General features: G+C 48.6%; 1 protein-coding gene across 1 annotated transcript; it reads right to left on the reverse strand.

The window, feature by feature from the left end:
- Positions 1–18,247: 18,247 nt before the first annotated feature.
- Positions 18,248–19,659, reverse strand: Sox14 (SRY-box transcription factor 14). The gene has a single exon (XM_051140595.1). The coding sequence runs from the start codon at positions 19,353–19,355 to the stop codon at positions 18,633–18,635; it is 723 nt and encodes a 240-aa protein (XP_050996552.1). The 5' UTR covers positions 19,356–19,659; the 3' UTR covers positions 18,248–18,632.
- Positions 19,660–20,211: the final 552 nt, after the last annotated feature.

Raw genomic sequence — 20,211 nt, forward strand, 5'->3', positions numbered from 1 at the left:
GAAACGGACATCAAGAACAAGTACGTGACTAATCTGGCTGCAGACACACACACACACACACACACACACACACACACACACACACACACAAACGGAAGCTAATGAAGTGGAAGGCGGAGGTCTTCTCTAGAAGCGTGCACCACCAGGAGCTCAATTTTGAAGACACTATATGCCACTGAGGCAACTGTCAGTGCAGGTTGTGTTCTGGGCATCATGGGGTGGAGTGGAGAGGCCCTGGAGAGAAAATGGTGAAGGTGGATGCCCTGAAGAGAGGATCTCTGTTGTCACGGTTTGTCCAAGCTGGCGGCCATGTTTCTCCAGGCCTCCGCCATGTCTTAGCATCTCCATGAAAAAATGAACACCAATAAAAAGACATGATGCTGTGAGAGAGGTTGGGGGGGCGCAGACCTGTGTTCAGTTCTTGACATTACCACACGTGCAGGTTATTCAGCCCTTGAGCTTTGTTTTTGTTTTGGAGGGTTTTGTTTGTGTGTTCATTTAATCTATCCTTCCAGGGAGAGGATAGTTTCCGTTTTTTTTTTTTTTGAGAATAAATCCTTCTTTTCTTCCTCCTCCTCCTCACTCCCCCCCCCCCCATTATCTCCTCCTCCCCTAGAGGTCTCAATATAAAAGGGTATATAATATAATAAAGGTATCTATGAATGGTCTGCACACATAGATGCTGATTGTCCTTAGATGCCGTTGAGAGGGGAAGAGCCTCGACTTTTGGTTCTTCCCACAGATGCTCCAAGCTTTCTGCTTCCTGGGTCTTCGTTCCTCCTGCAAGGTGGCCATTTACCCCACAGAGCCTCCTCTCTTCTGTACCCTTAGCAAACTCACCTCATCCTCATTTCATCTGTGTGCATGGGCACCTAGATACGTACGCCTCAGACTGACAGAGTGTCTCCCCAAAGCTGGGAGATGAGGTGTCGGTGACTCAGCACACAAATTCTACATCAGTGCCTCCTGTGGCAAATCTGATTCGTCGGCTGAGGGAAGATCTGGGAATCTGTATTTAAGAAATGGTTACAGGGGTAGAGATGTAGGTCAGTGGAAGGGGGCTTGCCTGGCATGCATCAGTCCTCGGATCAAGTCCCACCAGACAAGAGGAGGAGGAGGAGGAGGAGATGGAGGAGGAGGAAGAGGAGCAGCTCTGTTGGGGGAGGAAGAAGAGGAGGCGGAGGAGCCCTCTAAACTCTTACTATCAGCTCAGTTTAGCTTTGTCAAACCTTCACTTAGGAGATTTGTTCAAATTTCAGACTCTTGCCTCACTCCAGATGTACGGAATGAAAAGCTTCCCTTTACGTAGTTTATATCAACGACAGGACAGCTGGTTAAACTTGAATTCTAGAACATACTTTTGCTAGTGTAGGCAGTCCTTACGCTATATATCTATATTTGATTTGATAAACCTGGCTGGCATATTCTGATGATGTTTGTGAACACTGAGGTTTGAGAAGCTCTGGGCTAGATCGGTAGGATGTCAAACTTCGATGTTTCGGAATCACCCGGAAGCTTATTGAAACTCAGATTGCTGGGCCCCGCCCTCAGGGTTTCTGGTTGATTTTTTTTGGGGGAGGGGCGGTGGGGAGCTAAGATTACCATTGCTAACACGTTCCCAGCCGCTGCTCGTGTACACACACAATCTGAGGCCCAGGGCTCTAACGTGATGTCTAGGTTCCCAGATTCACCATGATCTTCCACTATCCCTGGGTCTGGAACAATACAAGGGCTCTAAGCTTCCTTCAACAATGCCTATGTATGAACGAAAGTGAGAGCAGCGCAGCCTCTGACTGCAAGCCACAGCATCCGGGCACTATTTATGACCTGGTCTGGCCAGACAAGTGTGGCTGCCCACATAGAGAACCATGAACTCATCTGCTCTATTTCCTGGTTACAGGTTACCGCACCAAGGGCCTACGGAGTTTGCCTAGGAGGGTGGAAATAGTTGAGCTCATAGCAGGAGTCACCCACCCTATTACAGGGACTGAGTGAAAAATAGGGACAGGGTTTAAGATCATATTTGGGAGAAGGAAACAGTGGACAGAGCAGACAGTGGGGTCACCACTGGTGATGAGTGACTGGGGCAGGGGTGGAGGCCGGATGGATGTGTGTGTGTTAAGCTGGGGCGCAGGTAAGCCTCCTCAGGAGGTCTGGAGGCCCCAGCTAGTGTAATCAGTGAAAGTGACAGAAGGCACATAAGCTCTCAGAATCCTAGACCTAGATTCAAATCTCAACTCTGCCCTGTGACTGTGCTCCATAGTCTCATGCCTTATTTCCTCACATGGGCAATAGGGGAAAGGCTGTTTCCTCAAAGACAGGGTCCTCAAATACACACACACACACACACACACACACACACACACACACACACACACCAAAAAATAGTTATAGAAGAAGGGATCATAAATGCAAGAGGGAATGGTGGTGGCACTGGAGAGCTCGGATGGGTGAAAGGAAGGCGTGAGGATGGCGTAAAGACAGTATGCTCACCTATGAAATCTTCAACTAAAGTTAAAAAAAAAAACCTCAGCAAAATCTTTAAAGAAACACAAAAGCTTGGAGTGGGGCTGGAGAGATGGCTCAGAGATTAAGGGCACTGACTGCTCTTCCAGAGGTCCTGAGTTCAATTCCCAACAACTACATGGTGGCTCATAACCATCTACAATGTGATCTGATTCCTTCTTCTGGCCTGCAGGTATGTACATGCAGGCAGAGCACTGTATACATAAATAATAAATCAATTAAAAAATATCTTGGAGTGAAGTCATAGAAAGAATTGTTTGTCAATGTGATCTGTGTTTTCTATTGCCATACCCTATGTTGCTTTACCCCTTTCCCCCACACTACTGCCATATCCTATGTTGCCTTACTCTTCCCACCCCTCCCCCCACTTGTCACAGACTCACCCTTTCCAGGAGGCTTCTTGTATTGCTTCCAAACGTCATCATCTCCACCTGCTCCTTTTATTCACACACTCAGAACTTCTTTTTCTTCTTTAGGAAGCCAGGTCTTTGCGTGAACTCGGCAGCGTGGCCCAGGGCAAAGCAAGGCTACTTGAAGATGCAGAGAACTCAGTATCAACCGGGGCCTGTTGGCATGGTGGCAGACTTCTTCATTAGCTTCCTGGTCCCTGACTTTCTCGGGGTACACTAGCATCTACCCCAAAGAGCTAGGGTGAGTGTAGAAAGATGATGACAGGGAAGGCCCTGGAACAGAACGAGCAATCAGTACATAGGCGCTTGTGGTTTTTTGACTGCTACTGATGCTCTTACTATTTACAATTTTACATTTGCTCATCTGTCATAAGAGCCCATGGGCCATTCCAACAGAGGCCTCTAATGTGTTCAGGAATAAAATCAAAACCATTCGCTACCAGAAAAGTACCAAAGGCAGTAAGCTAGAAATTCCATGTCCCCCCCCCCCCCCATTGCTCTGGCAACTGAGTGAAGGTAGCTCCCATGGGTACAAGGACCCAGGCCATGCTCTAAGGTCACAGTCGCCCTGTGTGACCTTAGTGGTGGCCTTATGCTTCTGCAGTCCTCCATTTTCTTTTAATCTGAAAATCTGAGGCTCCCGACGATTTCTTTGGGCTCTTAATTCCTGAAACCCCAGGTTCACAGACCACAACTTTAAAATACAGTAAGTTCTTACAAGTTCTCCCTTACTCTATTTAGGTCAACCCTGATGGTGGAGACTGATCTCCCATCCTCTGTTCAGGATTCTGACTTGTAGGCGGAGCTATGCAGAGATGGGGAGGGCTTATGAAAACAAACCGAGGTGGTGCAGACAATGAGCAGACAACTGAATTTATAAATGTACGGAATCTTCCTGATTGTGTATCATGAGAGGGGAAAAAGAGAAAAATTTGAATGCGGAGGGCTGGCTACTCTATTGCATCTTGGCGAGAACCTGGGATGATTGTTACATGGCAGGCTTCTTACATGTGCCAGGCACCAGGATAAGCACCTGTATGCTATCACATTAATCCTCACAATACATCTGTGGCTAAGCATTGGGATTGTCATTTTAATCCCCCTCCTAACTGACTGGTAAACTGACCCCTGGGAGATGTGGAGTCAGTAGCCCACAGTCACACCAGCAGTGAGTGGCAGAAATCTGGATGTGGCTAAGTTGAGTAGGACTCATAGTCATTCCCAATACTAAAGGAGAGATGATTGTTTTTGAGGGCTGACTTCATTCTTCCTGAAGGTACCTGGGAATTAGGGAAAGAGAGGGAGCATGCAACAGAAAAGGCCAGGGAGATGAAGGATGGGATGGTCGGACTGCAGAGTGACAGCCAACAGACGTGAGGGCTTTTCAGAGGTTCTGGTTCTGGGAAAAGGGATTTGGAATCACAGGATGGAGGAAGATGCAGGGTGAGTGTGAGGTCAAGATGCCTAACCAGGGAACAGAAGGAAACGAGTGATGCCTTCTTTAGCCTTAGACTGAAGAAACTCGTTGCCACAACCCACTCCCGACTTCCAAGGTCTGAAAGCTACTTCCCCATCTAATGGAAGGACAGAAGATCCATCAACCTAACAAAGTATGAGAGAGGCGGAGGGGAGAAAACACTAAAGGAAAAGGAAGAGGGAAGAGAAAGGAAGGGAACAGGAGGGGAGGGCAACGGAGGAGAGGACAGGGGGAGAGGACAGGAAAGCCTGTGAAATGATGGGCAAACTAAAGCCACACAAGAGGAGAGAAATGCTGTTGGTGTCCTATCACTTTAAAACACATGACGTCACTTTGAAGAGGTAGATAGAACAGGCTCCGAGGCGACCCTCCCACTTACTATAGGAAAGCTGGTCTTGATTTCAAAGAGGTATTTCTAAAATAACAGAAGGAAAGGCCTGTATAGTGGTGCACACCTTTAATCTCAGAACTTGGGAGGCAGAGGCAAGCAGATCTCTGTGAGTTCGAGGCCAGCCTGGTCTACATCATGAGTTCCAGGACAGTGAAGGCTGTTACAAAACAAAAGCAAAGAGAGCAAAAGGAAATGGGTAACTGAAAACCATAGCTAACACTATTTGTGTGACATGGCACTTTCTAGTTGTCAAATCTTTCAAATGTCAAAACGATCCTGCGAGCTTCTCAGGGCTACACTGAAACACAGGGCTTTTTCTATTTCCTTTGTGCAAATGAAAAACGTAGTGCAAGAAACATTAAGCAATAAATGAGTTGGAGCCGCAGCAGCTCTAGGACTCGGTGGTCGTAGAGGGTTTGATTCTTAACATGCCAGATTAGCCAAATGCGAATCTGCTCTTTCGAAAGACTGAGAAAAATGGGGCCAATGCAAAGCAACAGAGTCTCCATGAATTACTGGAGAAATTGTGTGTGACATAAAGAAAGGTAACAGGCCCCGCTTTATAGCAGTGACATGTCGTGGCAAAACTCCAACCTAAAATGGAAAAGACCTAGGTTTCACATGCTCTTCATATTGGCTTTTTGGCTGTAGGCAAAGCCAATCGACTTCTCAGAGTTCCAGGCTTCTCCTGGAAAACAAGTGTCTGTTGTTCTTGTTTGCTTTCTATTGCTACGATAAACACCACAGCCAAAAAGGGCTTATTTCACCTTACAGGTCACAGTCCATCACGAAGGGTCTCAGGACAGGAACATGGAGGCAGGAACCACAGCAGAGGCCATGGAGGGGTGCTGCTTACTGACTCGCTTCCCGCGGTTTTTTCTGTCAGGCCCACCTGTCCAGGGGAGCACCACGCGCATTGGACTGAGCCCTCCAAAGTCAATTATTAATCAAGACAATGCCCCCACTGATTTGCCACCATACCAGTCTGATGGAGACATTTTTTTTCTCAATTGAGGTTCCCTTTCCCCAGAGGAACTTAGCTTGTGTGGGTTTGACATAAAGCTGAGTAGAGCATCTGTTGAGGGAGACAGCTGTGTGGTGAGGGGGCAGAGCTAACAGGAAGGCAGACTAATCCTGTCCCGCCTTTTGTGGAGCAACTTGGGAAGGTGAGAGTTACAAAGTAGTTCTGGATGAGACATTTGGCTGACATTAAAAACACGGAGTGAGAGCTTCCAGAATCAGCTAGGTCTCTAGACAAGACAAGCTAGCACCAGCCTGGAAACAAGGACTTTATAGAATGTCTTTCTGTCTATGAGAGCCACCTGTGCCATTGGCCTTTGCTCCTTCTTGCACCTTAGGCTGTTTGAATGTGTGCTCGGAGACACAGTCACCAGACGACGTGATTCGGAAACAACCACAGACCTTAAAAGGCTGTGTATAAAAAAAAATTCATCTCTTGAAAGCCACAACACCTCTCAAATTAAAAAAAAAAAATGTCCATAGTCAGATGGCATTTGGTGACGCTTCTGACTGAGGAGATGGCATTTCTGGCCACCAGAGACTTGCCCACAACGGAACTGCTTGTGACAGTGGCCTTTCCTTTTCTTCCCATCTTACCTTTTAAGACGGTGGGCAGCTCCAGAATCTCAGGGCTGTCTTCCCTACATCATTTCCTGTAGCTCTGACTCTTCCACAGGCCTAGTTCCTTTAGAGATATGTTAAAGTTTGCACAATGTGAAATGACAGAAGGGATGGGCACTGCCCACTTAGATGACATAGGTACTTGCCCAGCTCTGCGTGTTGAGAAGCTGTGTGACTCTGTACAAGTCACTAACTGGTCTCATTGTTTCTTATTTTCCTCAGTAGTAAAGTGAGGACTTAGATCAGTCATTTCCAATGTTATCTGAGATAGTTGATAACCATAGCTGCTTAATGCGACATTTAAACGTTTCAAGAAATATCGTAAAAATCCACCAAAAAGCTTAGGAGGAGGTTAAAGTAAAAAAGAAAACTAGTCAATGTAAAGGAAAGTCTAAGTAAATAGTATCACAGCAGCAAACTTGGCCAGCCCTGATGGCCAGGACCACGGTTGGGCTATCTCTTCCCTGGCTGTACTGGGCACTCCTTTTCTCTGCACCCCCCGGCCTCCTGACAACGCTGTGGGAAACCTGCCCAACACAGCTGTCTGCATCTCTGAAGTCCTTAGGCAGAACACAGCAGCCAGCACAAGGAATCATGTCATCAATTGCAGGTCACAGATAGAAAAAAAAATGTTAGAGCGGGAATGTATCCGATCCCCCTTAAAAAAGATGACAAAAATTATCCAGTCTTGCTCACAGGTTTCTGATCCTCAGTTCTCCGTGGACTCAACACAAAAGGGTGTGAGTCTGAAACTAGGAGTGTACACAAACAATGTTTCCGACCAGTTGAGCCCAAAGTGAGTGAGAGGTACCTGAGTGTTCTGATAGATAGTACCTTAAACAGAAATACTGTGTGTGACCGACTCCCTTCTTTTATTGATGGTGAGCGTTGATCCTTCCAGAAAGGGGGATCATGTGGAAACTGCCCACTGTTATGGGCAAGGAAGTGTGCAGTCCATTGTTTTGCCATGGTTTGTAAGGAAGAGCTGGGGGGGGGTGAGGGGGGGGGGTGCGGGGTGGGGGCACGGCAGGAAAAGCAGGAACGCTGTTCTCATCTGAAGATGGACATACATACAGTGGCTGGGCAGATTCACAGAGTCGGCCTGAGAACCCGGGGGAATCCTATGGTTAACAGGTTTACTAAATCTGACTAAAGGCAGGAGGATGACAAACAGGGCACCTGGGAGTATTCCTGCTCTTTTCTAACACACTACACCTTTACTTGCTAGGCTGCCCTACAAGGCGGCCCCTCTGAAGTGAGCATCATCATGAAACTGGCCTGGGAGGAGTCAGTGGCTGTTCTGGTTGGCTGTAGAAGTCTGTGGCCACCCACTGACCAGCCTAGGTATCCTGTTATCACATTGTGTCTTCAGGGACTTAGATGCTGCCTGTGGTATCTGTGGTTACAAAGCTGAAGCAATGTGGACCCAACCGGTAGGAGGGCTCAGTGATGGCGGATGCTGATTGGTTGAGATTTCGCATTTTCTGCTCAGCAGCTTGAGAGAGGGAAGGGGTTTCTGGCCTTCCATCTTTCTCCCTTCCCCTTTCTCCCTCTCTCCTCACTTGTGAACCCCATTCATTCTCTGCCTTCTCCTTTGCCTACACACAGTGAGGCCTTTAGGTTGATAGATCGTAGGGAGCAGTCAGTGAGCTTGTGACAAGCAGCTTCCACTCTGAGTGACATGAGCTCTTAGGTGGGTCAGTCAGTGCCTGTGCCCCCAGCTCCTTACATTTAAAATAAAGATACCATCAGTACCTACCTCATGGTGCTTTGGGGGAGAACCGAACAAGATGGAACCTTTATGGCATCCCCAAAACTACTTTGCACAGAATCCTTAGTTACTATCCAGCTAGCCAACCATGGGGGTCTCTCTTACTGCAGATTCCATCTCCCTAAGGGAAGGAGGCAAGTCTTCCAAGTCCTGGAAAGCAATGCACCCAGTTAAAACATAGTCCTAAAACACATTTTAGTAGAAAAAGAAAGTAACCTTATTTAAGGATTATCTGAGATGAATCTTGTTGATGTTAATTTTTCTCAGTCCAAAAACATCAAAATATTACCCTTTTGCAGCCAATGGACTGCTTTTCCTACTTATCCAGGCAGAGTCAATGTTCCTGGAGTAACATGGAACTTTCTTGCCATTTCCTCTCCATCTGAGCCAAGAATTCCAGTGAACAGATGGTCTGAGGTTTGGTACTTACTCAGCCTTCAGCTTCTGTGCGAGGCAACACCTTTCTTGGGCTTCTGGAGTCTTCTGGGCTATTCTAAACATGCCTTGGGTCACCTGTTTTTAAGTTCCATGGGTTGCTTTCAGAAATTTCACTACTGCTCTCTCTTATCAGGACAAAGAATAAGTGCCCTGGATGGCATTGGTAGGGGACTGAAGGCTGATTAATAATTAAGATTTTTGTGCATATATGTGTGTGTGTCTCAAATTTCAAAAACTTCCTTTTCTTTCTGAGTTTATCTTACTTTTGAGCATCCTTTAAAGGCTGAAAACATAACAGGAATTTTCATTGCAACAGTAGTTTATTACAAGTAAAATTTACCTGTTTTTGTTCAAGTTGTCTCTGTATAAGATGAGGGTACCTTCTTTCAGTATGATGACTTTAGATACCTATCACCTTGTACACTGGAGGATAAACACACACACACACACACACACACACACACACACACACGGGCGGGGGGGGGGGAGTTTCCATAGAATGTCCTATAGAAATTGACGTGGAAGGGCAAAAGAATATTCTCCAAAATGTGGAGGTTCTTGGCCAGCCAGGAACCCCAGAAGGGGCTGCCTGTAGAAGAATGCTGCCTCTGCAGAGAGACCTAGGCACAAGGCTTTGGTTCTGTTTTGCCACCGAAATCTCTCTCCATAATACAAAACATCCAAACCCACCTCCGGATCATCTATTTCATGGGTTTATTGTAGAACAAGCTTTCGCAGAAGGACTAAGCATCTCTGACCATCTTTCAGGAGGTAAGGCTTTTCACTTTGGTGCAGGTCGACCTCCATCCAATCTTAGTCCTGCATGGTGAGCAGGCTGGCCACGAACACTGCTGTAGTCGTTCCACTTCTCGTTTCACCAAGCCCGAGATGACAAGACGAGCTGAACCCTAGATGTCACCTGGATCTTCCTGGCAGTAGACAGGGTGTCATCTGTATTTACATCAAGTTTCTGGTCACATTAGTTCCCAGCATGATACACTTAAACACATGTGTAACTTTCTATAAACCAAAACTCTACTTAAAAAGAGAGAAAGAAGTTCAGCTCACTTTTTCAAGAGACATGACAACTTTGGGTCTTCATTTCAATTCTTGTTCATTTCGTTCCCAAAGATATTTCAGAGCATGTGGATATTTCTTATAGGCATTGTTTTCTCATATAGTTAAATGCCCAAGAGGTAAAATCATAGTAAGAAGCAATTCTACAGTGTCTTCAAGGTGCCCTCTCCTCTGGCTGATTTGGATCGAAAGCAGTTAGGGTGTGAGGTGACCCTAAACACAAAGCATGCCGACTTTTGATGATACCTGGTATTCCTTTTATTTTATTGAAACTTAGGTTGGGGAGAAAACACATTGCCACAATCCAAGAGAGCAGAACAAGACAGAAACCCAGCAAAGAGGGATGCTGGGGTTTTTATGACGACCTGCATTGAACCCATCTGATCAATCAGCAGCATTCACACTTTCTGAAGGAAAAATAAACAAGGGTAGAGGGAAGAAGGAATAAGAAAGAAATGAAAGGATTAGACTTCAGTTTAGGAAAAAAAAAATGTCACCCAAGGGAACTATCTAGCAATCAACTGTCAAGCAATTTACGTGTGAAAATTCCCACTAGGTGCTGGCATTGTCCTGTCCTTGCTTGGGATCTGGGGATGTCCCGTCTTTTATTTGGTACCACCAAAGCAGGGGACAACAATATGTGACTCTACTGTTTAGGGAGATCATAGAGAAAGTCAAGCTGGGTGTGATTATTTTATTTTAAAAGAGGAAAAAAAACCCTATCCTTCTTTAATCTCCACCCCCTGGGTGATCCCCAGATGGCAACTCTAATTTCTTTTTAAACAAACACAGACTTTAATATGCACTTAGGTGATCATGACAACTTGAACACACATACAAATTGATGCTACTTATGCTTTTTATCCAAACAAGCCCCTCAGGCACTGTAAACTTGTTCATACGAATATAGACAGCAGTTCTAATTATGTTATGACTGCACAGAAGGATTGGAGTGTTGCTGAATTTGCCATTTTACAGGAAGATTTTTGACCTGCTAAATATATTTCTTTTGTATGCATATTTTGTGGAAAATATTGCATGTTCTCTGCCACATGATTCTAACCACAGGCAAGCTGCACGTATTCAAACTGCAATAATAATGACATGTGACCATGGTTAAAAAAAATTTTTTTTTGCCATAGAAACATAATGTTAAATTAGCAGGAATATTCAACAGCAGCAACACTTTCTCTCTTTTTCTGTTTACCTACTTCACCGCATTCTAATATTATTTTAAAGAAAGAAAACTTCATTGTATATTCTAGCAAAGTGTATTGGTAGGGGAAGGTCTAACAGAGCCAGAGAGAATGTGCAAGGGGTGAGAAAGTGAATTGATGGATGGATGGTTAAATGAATATAAATGAACTGACACCTTTACAGGAAAATAACATTTCTTTTCTTTTTTTATTCTATAGATCAGTGGGTTTTGTATCTGTAATTCTTTCATATCAGCAAAGAGGAAATAAACTCTCATGTAAATCATTTTGCCCCCATCTGGAGCATATTAAAACCATGCCTTTTTTTTCTTTTAGCAGACTCCTTTTCCCCATTTGCTTATCAGCTCATCCACCATTACATTTTAAATGAAATTGCAAGACCCTTGTCCCTCCCCCAAATTTCAGCCTGATGCAGAAAAGTGGGAAGCAGCTTTCTCTGCTTTAGAATAGTGACCTAGATTCAATTACAGATAGACCCAGAAGATAGAGGTGACACCTCACAATTTTCTTAGAGGTCTTGGAAAAAACGAAAGAAAGAAAGAAAGAAATTCCAAAACAATACTTAGTGGGAAAGAGTCTGTTTATGTCCCCATTTTCTCACTTTTCTGCCTTAATTGTATTGTTCTGGCCCACTTCTTTGTTCTGATGGAATATTGCAATTTGTTTCCCATGGGACACTTGGGCTCAGGAAAAAAAAAAAAAAAAAAAAAAAACCAACAACAAAACCCAATTTCGGACTTTTGGCTTTTGAAGGTAGGCATGTAGGGTGTGTGGTGTATTTGGTTCTGCAAACTGACCCCAGACAAGATGAAGGAAACCGCACAGGACACACATTTCTTCTTTATGATCTCTTAAAGAGCAAACAAATTACATAACAAAAGTATGGCTATTAGGATAGCGCTCCAGACAAAGCAGCGGATGAGGAAAAAGCAAACATATATTTGACTGATTTCCCAATTCCTGTAGAGAAATGTATTAAAAAAAAAAAAAAAAAAAAAAAACCAGAGGGGCGATTCCTGTGATTCTGCTTGCCGACTTTTATCACTAAATTAAGCATATAAATGACCTTAACGGGTGGCTTGTTATGTTAAATTAAAAAAGCAACAACACACTCTCTCTCTCTTTTTATGCTCCGTCTCTGATCTCAGGCTGAAAGGAGTCTCGGAAGAGATAAGAGATGGGATTTCGTCCTCACTCCTAGGTTCTGCCCGGCTTGCCTGAGAGTGGAGACGCGGGTGCTGCCTACTATGCAGAATTTCCCTTCAAGGTTCACAGTAAGTGGTCCCTAGCAGGACACAGGGTCTACCACCTCTACTGCCCTCCAAACAAAGAAACCAAAGTCGCTGGGCTGTCTCAAGACCCAGGCGCCTGAGAACTTGGAGATGCAGCAGGCAGCTGCTGTGCACAGATGTGTGCATCTCGGTCCCGCCTGCAGCAGGGTTAGAGCGCAGGAAACGGGCAGAAATGAGCTCGCGTCTATGCGGGTATCCGGAAACGCACAAGCTGCAAAGCGCATACAAGTCCCGGGGTGAGGTTCGGGAAAGCAGCGGTGGGACGCTGTCTTGGAGTTAAAACGGTGTGTGTGTGGGGGGGGGGGGGTTCTTGGAGATTACTTTAGGTCTGGAGAAAGGCGGCTCTGCAGACCACTGGCCGCGGCGTTGGGTGGATGGGTGCTCGAGGATCCGTCCAAAGGGTCCCCATGGCCGCACTGGACAGCGTAGGAAGCGCTTGGCCCTTGGGGGGAGCGGTGGAGGATTGTTTCATTTCAAAGTGAAAATCTGCAGGCTTTGGGAAACGATATTCAAAAAAGTATATAATCTCCATATGCCGCTCAATGGAGGATCCTCAATTTACAGCGGCAGATAAGGCTAGAGGGTGTAATAAAAAAAAATCTGAAGCCCTCCCCTCCCCCTCATCGCCTCCCCAGAATTGCACCTTGGGCAGCGGAGCAGAATCCGGAATGTGAACTTCTCCCGACATATGTTTCCCGCAGATAAGTAAACAATCTGGACGTGAAATGGAAATGCTAATTAACACAGTAATGCTGTTACACCTCGAGTGTGCAAATCCCATTGACTCGCCGCGCCACGGGGGGTGCCAGAGAAGGGGGACCCGCAGCAAGCGCCTGGGCCGCCCGCTCCCTCCCTTCTCTCTTCCTCCACCACGTCCCCGGCCTGGCTGTGCTGTGGAAGTCGGGAGCTGCACCGGTTGAGTGTTCTGACTTCTAGGCCGACCGGCAGCCTCCCCAGCGTCTCTCACCCACTCTCCTCAGTTCCCACCAGTAACATTAGAGCCAAGGGTCCCAGGGTTCAAAAGTGCACTCCCTCCCCCACCCCATAGCATGAGCTAGCCACCGGGAGCCGCAGGCGGCAGCGCAGAGGCCTGGAAGTTGCGAGAGTGTCTAGGACTGAGGTTGAGTGTGGCCTCTTTAGCCACCTGCACCTGCAGCCTGGCACACTTTTGCAGAACTGCCACTGCGTCTTTGAAACGATTGCACCGGGGAGTTTGGAATCGCTTTTTCCAGATGGGGTACTAAAACTTGGAAACCGCGCAAGACACTTAGGAGTAAAGAGAAAACTCGAGCACTTCTGTCACCTTGTCCAGCCTGGCTTTTGGCTCCTTCCCCTAACCTGCACGGAGACATTGGAGATTTGAGGGTAGGGGCGTCGGGAATGTTCGGAGAGAAGCGGATGGACATTCTGGGAAGGCGGCCCAGGGTTGCCCTGGGCTTGCGGTCCTTGCCGTTTTTAGGGAGTCCCCGGATGGCGCCTTTGGCTGGACAAGACCTCTTGCTGGACAAGACCCCAGCAGCAAACCCTCCTTTTTTTTGTTTTTGTTTTTGTTTTTGTTTTTGCTTGCCTTCAGGCCTCTTCCCAGGGCAAACGCAGCTAAATTCTCATTTTAACACCCTGGCAGGGTTCGGGAGTCCTGCAGGCAAACAGTTGGGGTCCACCAGTGTGTGTGTGTGTGTGTGTGTGTGTGTGTGTGTGTGTGTGTGTGTGTGTGTGTCGGACCTGCTCCTTGTCCACTCCACTGGATTTCTAGCGCCCCCTTGCCTGTCTCAACTTCATTCTTTTCTGAATTTCTCGGCCATGGCCCAAAAGTCAAAGAGCCTGGTTTGGGGCCAAGAAGCACCACCCAAGCCGTCAGCCCAAGCAGCATCCCCACTGAGGGTCCTAGTACACAGGAGACTCGGGGTTGGTGGTCGGGGGAGGCCGGGAGGTCAAGGAAGCACTCCCCACCATCAGGTCGAAAGCTCCCGCACCGCACTTAAGACACCAAACTGTAAAAGACACTCCATTCATTCCCCTTTCTCCAAAGCACGACCCATCCAGCAAACAGAGTTGAGAATTCTTAAGGCGAATCTTGTGAATTACTCCATATGAGAATTTAAATGACTTGAAATTCATTGTCCACTTGGACCACGGTGAAGAGGCCTGAAACCTCGAAGGGACAGGAGGGAACAGTAATCCGCCAAGGCAGAGCTGGCGCCACTGCTTGCCAAATTTTCAGGGCTCTGGCAGCCTAGTATCTCTCTAGAGAACCTGTCCGGCCAAGAGGAGCTTGTGCAGGTGGTCCGATGCAGCGAGAGTCCCTAAACTCGACCTAGACTGAATGACCGCCCTACTTTGGACCAGTAAAGATTCCCTGGAGATTAGCTGGCTTTGGCTTCAAAATGCAAAACCTTAAGGAGTCTCAGATGTCTGTCACCCTCAGCTCAGTGGGATCTCAACTTAGTAGCTGGCCTTCTCCGTTGGTAGAGTTAGACGCTGTAAGAAAATTAACCCTTAACTACGAAGGCCAGGAAACTGGAAGGGAAGAAAATTTGGAGAGTAGGACCCAAGTGCAAGGAAACGAGAAACAAACAACAAACACCACCCCACACACCCTCGACGTTTTGTGAAGGAGGTCAGAAGCTAAAGTAAAGGCGATGTGCCAAATCTCTCAAAAGTCTGGACCGGTGAACCTCTGACACAGACCGCCGCAAAACGTTAAGAGTGAAGACCTAGCGAAAATCCCAACCAGCCGGCGCCTCCAGCTGCCATCGGAATCGCACACAGCTCAGCTCTCCCAAGTCCTTGGAAACAAGAGCAGAGGAGCTGCGCGGGCAAGGCAGAAAGGATGGGTTTGGGGCAAGGGTTCCCAGAAGCAGTGGCACCTGCAGCGGAGAGACCCAAGACTCCCCGTCGCTTCTGAGGGAGGGAGGATCTCGCTGCGCAGGTTCCGGAAGAAGCAGCTCTCCCGGGCTGCGGGACTCCACCCTCGTGCAGAGCAGGTGGCAGACAGGGGGCGGGGGGACCACCGCACGCAGCCAGAGTTCTGGTTCTGCGGACCCGCAAAGTGAGTGGCAGGGAACTCCACTCTGTCCTTTGCTGCGTGGCGCGGGGGAAAGCAGTTGTCCAGTACTCTGGGCAGGTGGGGCGCTCCTCTCCCTACAGGTTTGCTTTAATGCTTTTCTTGAAAGAAGAAGACAGTTGTGAGCAAACAGGTTTGACAGAGACCGCTTCCACTCCACCCGCCCCCTACACACACACACACACACACACACACACACACACACACACACACACACACACACACACACCCTCCCCAGGGGATTCCTTCTTGTCTGCCGCAGACTTTAAAGTCTGTAATCGGACCCCTGTCAGCAGCGTGACAAGCAGGATTTGGGCTGTTGGGGCGAGTTGTGGCCGCGCACCTCTGCTGTGGATGCTCCGCGGTCCTTGGCCGGGGCTTAGAAAACTGCCGCAGGCTTTGGAGGCCAGGTTGGGCCCAGGTCGAAGGAGGGCAGTCAGTCTACGAAGAAAGCAAAAGTGCCCAGGGAAGAAATGTTTGGAGCCTGGTCTGTAGCTTGCCGCGGGATTCTGGCTCCCGCTTTGTGCGCTGGAAAAAGGTTAGGCGGCCACCAGGCTCCTCTCGGTGCCAGCGCACTCCTGTTTCTGGAGAGTCTTAAGGCCGGACGCAGTCTGGATAGAACCTAATTTTGGGGGCACTGTTTATTATTTGTTTTAGCTTCTTCTACGGCCGGAGGCATTCTCCTATCAAACTTTCCGGGTGCCCCGTTACAATATAACCTCACCCGACAGTCAGCTGGGCACTTTAGTGGGGTCATGCGCCTAGGTTACTCCCCAGGCTGTTTTGCCTTCCCGAGCTCTCCTGTGCTGGGTTCTGCGAGGAGACGCCAGACCCCTGTAAGCTTCATCGTCGGAGACGTTGAGGGACACTGAGCTATGAAGGAGAGCAGAGAGGCTGACAGGACTGTCAGTTGGGGTTAGATCAAACAACGCAAGCAAAGCCGGCGTTCTAGGCCTCCTGGGCTTCCTAGGGGGCGGGAGGAGGGGCCTTCCCTAAGCACCCAGAGTCCCTAGACCCGACGGCCACCAGAGGCTCGTCACTTCCTAATTGTCTCGATTTGTAAGAGGGTTTTGTGATGCTAAGTAAGCGTGGCTCAGCCGGCCTGGCCTCTTCCACACCTCCCCCAAGCCCGCCTTTGTTTACCTTAGCCTGAACGTTCATTTATTTATCTATCTATTATTTATAGGCGTCCCGTCCTATTCAGCGGCCTTGTATGTTAATTGTGTAATACCATTTAATTCTAACATTGGTCTCAAAAGAGCTCTTAATGAGAAAAGCATATACAACACGAATCACTTTGCTATTCAGCTCAGCCAGATGGACAACTGCTAACTTATTTTTTTTAATAATGAAAATCCCCCCTTGACAAAGAGGCTTGGATGAATAGGCTCCAAACAGCACCTCAAACACTTCTAATTGTTTTGCGGACAATATGCTAATCCTCTGGTTTTGCCTTTGCTGTCTGCTGACACTGTTTCTTTCCCACCTCGGGCTACCGAATGGGGGTAAGGGGGGCCGAGGGGGGGGAGCTCACAAATCCCACAACAGCAACTGAAAGGCCTTGAGCCCGAGGGTGCCCCATCTCTTCCAGGCACCATAGCAAAGCCAAGGGTGAGGGGGTAGCACACAGCCTACCAAAAAAAAAAAAAAAAAAAAAAAAAAAGAGTGGAAGTTGATTTAGGGAGTGAAACTCGCCAGTCGCCAGAGGAGAGAAGCACTTTCCGATTTAGACAACAAACTCAGAAGGGGACTTTGCTCTGGATGGCATCAGGAAAGCCTAGGCACTCTCAAGCAAACACTCAAGCTGGGGAAGAGAAGGGCCAGTCCGCTTTTTAAAAAAAGTGTGTTTTAACCTGAGGTATTGCAACACTGCCTATTTTCTCTCTTTTTCCACCAATCTTAATCCCACAGTGGGATTCCCCCCTTCCCCCCAAAAAGAGAAGTCGTTATCCATTAATTAAAAAAAAATTAACTTAGGAACTTAGCCTGGGGTCCCAGCTTCTCAGGGAGCCTGATAGCAAATTAAAAAAAAAAAAAAAAAATCAATTATACCATTCTCACCCCATGCCCTGAACTATGGGACCAGTAGCAGTGCAGACCGCTCCAATAGTGCAACTTGCTCCCTCCGAGACTGCGACTTCCAACCCACCCAGAACTCAAGAGGTTCCATCTTTGTCTTACTTAGTCCACTGCTGGAAGTGGTTTGACCCAACCCACTTTATGAAGAGTGTGGGGAAGGCACGACACCCTGGCATTGATAACCTTTGTCAAGCCTCTAATGGCAAAAACTCTGGTCATGGGGCACAGTGCAGACAGATGCCAGGCTCAAGGCCCCTCTAGAGACCACAAACCACCAGGTTCTGCCAGGGCAGGGCCACCTCCAGCCTTCCCTGCTTCAGCCCTTCTAGATACTATCAGCCTAGAGGAAGTCTCTGGCTCCTTGTACTAAGCCTCCTGACTTGATTTTATACACATCAAAGGTTACTTTTCTCAATGACAGATTGTCTTTATTCAAAACGTCTTTGTTCAACAAATGAACAGAGGAACGAAGAAAAATCCTTCTAGGTACATTTCCAAGACATCGTCAAAACATTTATGACCATGTAGGAGTTTTATTATTATTATTTTAAGTTTTTTTTTGTCCACTTTCTACTTCCCGACTTCGTAACCTGACATTCTGTCTAAAAGTAAACTTAGGAGTCTAGGAATACTGCGTTACACAAAGTGAAAAGCCATGTGGGTCCTTTTTGTTTTCTTTTTATCGAAGCAAACACGACCATAGTATGGTTTTTAAACAGAAAGGTTTCCCTTCCTGAAGTTTTAAACTTTTAAGCCTTTTCCCCACACACAGGAAGAGCAAATGGTGCCTAGCTGTGCCTAATGGCGCAGTACCGAGACTCAGCTCTTTTCTTCAGTGGGAAAGGAAAAATATATATACGCATATTCTGGATATAGTACCAGGATCTGGGAGTTCCGAGTCCAAAGCCTGTCCGAGGAGAGGGGAGTGGGGGTGTAAATAAAGCAAAATTGCCTACTTTTTTGTCCAAAGGGGATTCAGTCGGAGATTGCTTTGGGAGAGTCGGGAAAGGGCCAAATGTGTAGTTGTCTTAATGTTTGGAAATTTCCGGCACGGCACGAGTCTGTGCCTTGGGTCCAGGATGACGGCCCCTCCCTTCCCCCCTGGAAGAGAGAGAGAGGCAGCGTCTGGGGTGGGCAAGGGGCAGCGGCAGGCCGGACCCAGAGGCATCTGTGGGCCAGACTAGGTGCAAAGGAAAGGATTCGTATCTCTGCTTCCACACCACCCTTCAAGTCCGGGCCAAGCTGGGGGTTACATGGCCGTAGCGTGGGCTGACGAATAAGGGTCTATGCCAGTCTTGGTCATGCCTGGGAAGAGGATGTAGGCGACTGGGGGCTGCAGGGTGGAGGCCGACCAGGCAGTACAGTTACAGGGCACCACGTAGCCCGGGTTGGTGGGGGACGGGTGCGTGTGCGTGTGCTGGCTGGGGCAGCTGAGACTGCCGAAGGCGCCGTTCTGATAGCCCAGGGTGGACGCGTAGGGTAGCGCGCTGGTGGCCAAGGTGTGGGGCACTTCACCCATCTTCTGGATGGCACTGGAGCTAAATTGCGCAGGGTCCAGCAGGGAGTAAGGCGCCGAGGCCGGCGGCAAGAAGGCCCGGGCTTTCTCGGGCGCGCTCAGGAGGCCGTCGGAAGCCCCCACGGGCAGGCCGGCCGCCTTGAGCGGGTCCGTGTCGCCCAGGTAGGGCAGGGGGAAGACATACCTGTCCTTCTTTAGGAGGTTCTTGGGCTTACGCCGTGGCCGGTACTTGTAGTCGGGGTGCTCCTTCATGTGCTGGGCTCGCAGCCTTTTGGCTTCGTCGATGTAAGGCCGCTTCTCTGCCTCGGACAGGAGCTTCCATTCCGCGCCTAGGCGTTTGCTGATTTCCGAGTTGTGCATCTTGGGGTTTTCCTGGGCCATCTTGCGCCTCTGGCCTCGGGACCATACCATGAAGGCATTCATGGGCCTCTTGATGTGGTCTGAAGGTTTGGACATGGTCCCGGCGAGGCGGGCGGGGGCGGGGAATGCAGGGGCTCTGCGGGCGAGCCTGGGCGCGGTTGGCAGGCTGTCTTTCTGTCCGTCCTGAGCCCAGGACTCTGAGCTCCCCTCGTCTCGGAGGCGCAGAGGGGAAATCACAGAGAAGAGCTGACCCTGCAAAGTTTTCAACTGATCATGCCAGTCCCAGCACCCAGGCAGCCCCGAGGGGGCCGAAGGGCAGAAAGGGCAGCTGGAATGAGAGGGCTTCCGGCCTGGAGTCTCTGGGTACCAGAGATTGGGGCCCAAGTGCCAGAGTCTTGGGATTAAGTGGCTAGGTAATTTTCTGGCGAGGGCAGGAGGCTCCTCCTTCTCTCCCTCTTCACCTTCGCCTTCTCTCCTTCCCGTTTTTCCCCTGGCTTCTCTGGCCGTGGCTCTCCCCCCCCTCCTCCCGTGGCTTTCCCGGCGCTGCTTTGCCTAGCACTGCACCTGGCTGAGAATGCGGGTGAACTGCAGCCAAAAGCGGCGAAGTTCAAAGGCGAGGTGGGCCGGGACCGCACGCACTCTGACATAAGCGCGGGGCGGCGACTCCCCAACCTGGGCGCCAATCAGCAGCAGGGAAGGCGAGGGGGCGCACCTGCCAACTCCGGAGTAGTAGAAACAGGGAGCATCCCTGATGGGGGCGGGGAGAGGTATGGGGGTAGGGGGGGGGGACAGAGAGACCGCCAACGAACGGAGCAGCTAGCTCAGGACTTGGGGCTCGGGCTGCACGTTGTCTCTGGCACTGTCAAAATTTAAAAGTCTTCGTGGCCCCGTTTTCTTCCCCAGTTCAAAAGAGAACTGGTGTTTCTAATACCGAGATCCAGGGAGCTGTCAG

Source organism: Acomys russatus, chromosome 32 (assembly GCF_903995435.1).
Source record: "Acomys russatus chromosome 32, mAcoRus1.1, whole genome shotgun sequence".
NCBI lineage: Eukaryota > Metazoa > Chordata > Mammalia > Rodentia > Muridae > Acomys > Acomys russatus.